Source organism: Triticum aestivum, chromosome 1B (genome assembly GCF_018294505.1).
Source record: "Triticum aestivum cultivar Chinese Spring chromosome 1B, IWGSC CS RefSeq v2.1, whole genome shotgun sequence".
Lineage (NCBI taxonomy): Eukaryota > Viridiplantae > Streptophyta > Magnoliopsida > Poales > Poaceae > Triticum > Triticum aestivum.
This window is the reverse complement of record NC_057795.1, coordinates 526,594,711-526,600,777: the sequence shown is the minus strand read 5'-3', so window position 1 is coordinate 526,600,777 and position 6,067 is coordinate 526,594,711. Positions and strand designations below refer to the sequence as shown.

The window sequence follows — 6,067 nt, the reverse complement described above, 5'->3', positions numbered from 1 at the left end:
AGGTCCTCCTCATGGGCAGCGGAAGTCCTGTTCGTGGGCGGGCTCGGCGGCGGCTCATGACCTTCTCCTGGAGACGGCTGGCCGTGGCGACGCGGGTGACGGGGGGGAGGAGGAGGAAGGAGACGGGGGCTTAATTTCCAGAGTTTTGAAAGTGGAAGGACTAAAATGCAAAAAACAAAACAAATGTACTACGCCCGCGACAAGAGGGAGTACTACTTAACACCCTTGGTGCGTGTCTGCTTGAGCTATCAACAACATTGCAGAGCTAAAACGTAAATACATGTAGACAAAGAGTTTCATTACTGGACTGAGAAATTGTGTTGACAACCTTCTCTTGTGTCCCATGTATGCTGCAACCTGTGATCACTTGTTCACGCTACAAACTAAAGGGTAAATAGAAAGAACAGGGTGGCTTGTCAGCCTTCATGGCAGTGGTTCGGATTAGAGAAAAATGCCATAAATATGTTGTATCTAATATAAGTCACTCTATAAAGTACATGAGCCACAATGGATTGGCAAGAGCTGCAAAAGCCAAATAATACGGGGGCCATGGCTATCTATAAGATCTTCTATTGCAGATATTTCAGCAAAAGATGAAACACATGCATTCAACATCAAGAAGAAACATTAACAAATGGACTTGACTAAAAGGCAAAACCGATGTACTTGCAGCCCTAACCCACAAGAGACTATAATTACCAGTGCCGGAGCCGCATGCCTCACTGTGTGCAGCCCGAGAACACATCTAATCAGAAATCAGTAGATAAAGCTCAGTTTTGCACGGCACTATTCTCTTAAGAACTACACCTCAGTTTCTCACTGTCCTTTTAATGCCAATAAACTAATGTGCATACTGCAAAAGTGCAAAGAACATTGGTATGAAACTGGCTAGCCTAGAGTAGTAACTGAAAATCATTGGCTAGCACTCATACCAAGTTTTGAGGTATTTTGACATTTAGTGAGAAATTGTTACTAAACCGGTTTAGGAGCAAGTAGTCTGTCCTGATTCATATACACAGAAACTGATTTAGCCAATGTTACTAGACGGGTTTAGGAGCAAGTAGTCTGCCCGTGATTCGTATACACAGAAACTGATCTACTACCTCCGTCCTGGTTTATTGGTCTCCATTGTATTTTGTGCCAAATTTTAACCATAAATTAATTAGCAAAATGTTCATACATGTCACCAAAAATTATGTCATTGAAAACTAGGTTCAAATACAAACCCAATGATATAATTTTTGTTGGCATGCATTCACATTTTGTTAGTTAACATTTGGTCAAAATTTGGCACAAATTACAAAGGGAACCAATAAACCAGGACAGAGGTAGTAGCACACAGTAACATTTATTACTTGCTGCCGCAGAACCATATGTCCAAAGAGGCATACTGCACAAAAACAATGTAGAGCTCAAACAGTCTCCCCAACTTAATATTATATCTCCGGAAGGGGAATAATAATAATCTGAATTGATATTTTGCATACATGCCAATTTGGCTTTCCTCCAGATAATTTCTAGACCAAAGGCCAGAGGGCCCTGACTTATAGAAATCAATCTCAATAAGGAACCGGGTAGCGGCCTGGGGACTCCATCTTACATGTTCCTCCATATAATCATCAACTGGAAATATATCTAGGGGGGAGATGAGACGGTTAAGCAAAACATAGGGACCGAAGCTCTACTTTAATTAGGAAGAGCCTGCTTCTGTTCTTCCTTTGAGAGTGACTTTGATCAGCAACATTTCCGCTTCTGGAGTCAATTGACATAATCATTGGAGATCGATACAAAGGAAGCATCTGGACAAATAGTTAAAGGAAAAGACCTTGTCGTAAACAGATCAATAAAAAATAATAGACAGCATAACAAAAGATGAAAGTTTATGTACATACATACATAAATAAATAAATAACGCAAAGAAAGGTTCAATCCATGAGAAAATAGAAGACTGAATCTTCTTTGTGAAAATATTAGTGCACTGGATCATTTAGATTATCAGACATATGAGACTTAAAATCCAGAATATGTAGTTATGATCAGAAATATGTCAGGATCAAGAGTTCTAGAAATGATAAAGCTAACATAAGCTAAGAAGCTATGACAATTATATAAGTTAACACTGATGAGTTCTTGGAGTACTCAGAAACTTGAGCATTAGCTTCGCTATGGGCAGAAATAACAGGTTATTTATTCATTTTTCCTCAACTTGCACCTTTCTAGTTCTTCTCTACTGTCACTTGCTTAGTTACTAATTCACCTCTGCTTCATCTACTCCCTCAAGGACAAATGCTAACTTCTTTGCCTTACAGCTTGTGCCTTCTTCTCTGATAACTTCTTTGCCTTACAGCTTGTGCCTTCTTCTCTGCTATATCCAAACAAAACAGGGCGGCACGGTGACGGCGCCGGCACCCAGGGGCGAGGTACATAATGGCAAGCCTGAGCTACTCCGAGATCAGCTCAATGCTTGGCACCGCTGCGCTCGCATTAGCAGATACACATTAGCAGCGTCGGAGGAGGGAGGGAAGGACATGTGAGACTGTTACAACTTTTAGAACCAGGGAATCCACCAGCCCAGGTTCTTGTGGGAGACCGCCTCAGCAATCAGCCGCTAGGCCTGGCCCTGGACGGAGGCCACTCCCTGGAGCCTCGCCGTGATGTTCGCGATGGCCCTCTGCAAGAATTCGAAAACGGTTTGTTTTTAGCACAAGAGAGACACAGTTTGCTTAGCGGTGGTCAAATATGCATGTAGTACATGCAGTGGCTTCAGCGTAATGTACGATGTTGGTCATCCCTGTGCTGTGCCTGTGGATTGCGGACCTAGCTCCCCTCCGCTGGACTTGCTGGTCTTGGTCCACTCCACCAGCGGGTCATCAGAGCCTCCTTGCCGCCCCTCAGCACCGACAGCACACCTTCAGAAACACGACACCCTCCCAGCGATGCCCAAACCGTCCATCATGTTCTGCACATCCGGAACAATTCAGCAACACACACGTTATTAATACTCAGAACAGGGATCAGATAAACTCTGTCTGTCGGATAAGCTGCATGCTGGGCATCCACTCTACCAGTCCGCAGTCTTCTGTGAGTGGAACCACCGCCAAGGTTCTGATGTAGAGCTTTCTCCTGCGGCGGCTCTCAGGAACTTTGGAGAGGAGACGGTTGATCACGGCGTTGAACTCCATCACGCGTGCATCCTTCTCCTTCCTGAGACCATCCTTCGGTTTGCATAAAAAGGGGCGGGCAACTCCACCGCTTCCGAGGAACACGCCCTGACATTGAAAATGATCATGCATGTCAGTTACCATTAACCTAGTGAAGTATGACTAGCCAGTTTTGACTCTTAAATGTGAAAAAAAATCATCAACGGACAAAACTCTAGTTAAATGAGTGCAAAGAATTGATCTGGAGCCTTGACAATCCCTTGAATCGTATGATGGCAGAGTCACAGTTAGAGACTGCTGGACAGGTAAGATAATTCCTAGTGGCATCATTCTTTTCAAGGAGCTGAACTCAGTTGAGATATTTATTGCCTTTGCCTTGGGCTGCCCTGGATGAAAGCACAGCTTAATCAGATGTTCTATTAGAGAAGGAAACTGATTAAACAGTGCCACATTGCCCCCCTTCCGACAGCCCTTCTTTGCTGAGTTTAATATCTGTGTTGCGGCATCTTTTCTTGCAGAAACTGTTGACTTTGACACTGCAGCCATCATCCAAAGTGCTTGCTGAGGGCACGCCTGTAACACAGACGTGATAATTTGTCTGGCAGTTTTGACAACCTCACCATTCTGATGACAAATGCGGGATATCAACTGAGACAGCACAGTCAGCCACTGATAAGTTGGTAGATCCCTCGTGGACCCGTGAATGATGCTCAACATCTGCAAATGAGATGGGATGATCAGATGATTCAGATCTCTACATGGGTCGAAATAATGGGAAGAAAATACATGTGAAACAAAATTCCGTATATTCCAGAGGTGCTTTGCCTTCTCCATATGAACGTTAGGAGCACCCGAAGCATCTGCTTCCAGTATTGCACGGTGAGCTGCCTCATAATGACCAGCCAAACAGCAGAGTTTAGCGTACTGAAGCCAGCAATTCCCAACTTGAGAATTCATATGACTCAGATTATAAAACATCCGTTGGAAAGCAAGCAAAGGCTCCCTTGCCGACATAGAAGATTGTGTACATCTCAGACGGTTATCCCAGTCTGTTGTTAATTTCAGAAATTTTGGATCATCTACACTGAATGTTTTATCGAGAAATGACTCGTCTCCCCGCAGGGAGTTGAAGTCTTCCAACTCGCACAGCATGTGAAGCTTTACAATGTAGGGATATGCACACATGTACGAGTCCATGCCTGCTGCAGCCAACGGAACAAGCATTGCTTGCTTGGACTGGGCAATCTTTTCAGCAACCATAAACTGATCTGTGTTCATCATTGCCTTGAATATCTTAGCAAGACCTATGTCAAACGAAGCACTGTTCTCAGAACTGCTGCACACAAGACTTTTGTCTGCCTCGGGTAGGTACTCATCCATGAGATCCCATCTGCCTAATCTCCAAGCTGCTTGCACTCCTTGCATGCACCAAGTTTTCTTATCCTGGGGTATTCTGCACACCAAACCATCCGCATGTGCAATCATGGCTTGAAGGTGGCACATGTTTAGTGAACAGTTGAGAACATCACAATGTCTGTGGACAGTATCAGGTTCCATTTAGTGTTAGCACTTGAGCCCACTTCCCAGTTTCCTCATTGATGATAAGTTGATTTTGTAGGCTTGATGATTTCTCAGATTTGCTAAAACCTAATAGACCATCGGGCTCATCAAAATCCTCTGTATATTTCCATGAGAAAAGAGATATCATCATCTGAAAAAGTGCCACTACACTCTGCAGCTGGATTAGAGGTCCCAGACTTGTCTCGGAGATGAGATTCGAATTATACTAGAGCACGAGCATGAGCTTGACATCTAAAAGTGGTCTTAGCTAGAGTAACTTAAGGTATAGCAGCCAACAGCTCAGCAACATTGCTACACTGCACCCACAACTGATCTTGGCCGTAAATAGAACAACTTTCATCTTTCAGTTAACCTGCAAGCTTCCCAGGCATGTCATGACTAGACTGGGATAGAGCAATTTCCTGTTTGAGGTTACCAACCCACTGCCCAAGATTATCAAGTAAATTGAAGATCGCCTGAATGCAAACATCACTCTGTCCCCCAGTAGTAGTACCATGGACAATAGCCCCACTGAAGCAGCTGCACTGAGAAGTGACAAAATTCCGTCGGTGATACTTTGCTGAGCCTTTGGGGTCCATAGCAAACAACATTTAAAACCAAGTACGGTAGGAGATAGAGCGTCATGCCAAACAATTCATGGGCATGCACTGTAAATACATAAAGGCGATCCAGTTGTGCACGATGTCAACTTTCTAATCCAATAATATATCCATCTTCCAAATGCTCTAGCTCTGCCCCTGCTCGCCTCAGCCAATTGCTTTAACAAAAAGTGCAACACATCAAGACCATCCATTTGAAGAGCTTCCTTATCAGTGGCAAAAATCAACAGAACCATATATAATCTGGACTAGTAAATAGGAGGAGTCCCATCATCTCAAATATACATACGCTGGATCTTGATCTTGTTTTTGAAGCTTCATGTCATCATCAGAATGAAGCATATATATTCTTGTCAATGCTAGATATTGAGAAGTCTGACAAAATCATTCTCCAACTTGGGAAGGGCCTGTCAAAACTAAACTCTTTCTAGGAATGTTGTGCTGTTGGCGGAAGAAATACTTGTTGTCCTGAAAATCAGAGCTCCATTACAAGTCGTTCAGAATCATGCCTGCCTAATTGCGGAAGGAAGCATGCGGAGAGCTGATGAAAGCATAAATAATCACCTTGTAGTATGTGTCCCCGATGCCATCAGATGCACCTGCAAATATCTCTTTGCTATCAGTTGCTGTTTTAGTGTGATAAAACTGTAGAACAGATAGCAAACGATGCCCATCTTGATAACATAAAATATATATATATATATATATATATATATATAGAGAGAG

General features: G+C 43.3%; 1 protein-coding gene across 1 annotated transcript in view; it reads right to left on the bottom strand.

Annotated features, from left to right (window-relative positions):
- Positions 1-2,010: 2,010 nt before the first annotated feature.
- The window catches only part of LOC123079467 (uncharacterized), a 7,385-nt gene continuing 3,328 nt past the window's right edge, over positions 2,011-6,067 (bottom strand). Inside the window, exons 2-4 of the mRNA XM_044502246.1 lie at positions 3,066-3,269; positions 2,753-2,959; positions 2,011-2,671 (exon numbers count right to left, since the gene is read on the bottom strand). Of these exons, the coding sequence (XP_044358181.1) occupies positions 2,912-2,959; positions 3,066-3,269 (252 nt within the window). The 3' untranslated portion in view covers positions 2,011-2,671; positions 2,753-2,911. The remainder of the gene's footprint in view (positions 2,672-2,752; positions 2,960-3,065; positions 3,270-6,067) is intronic.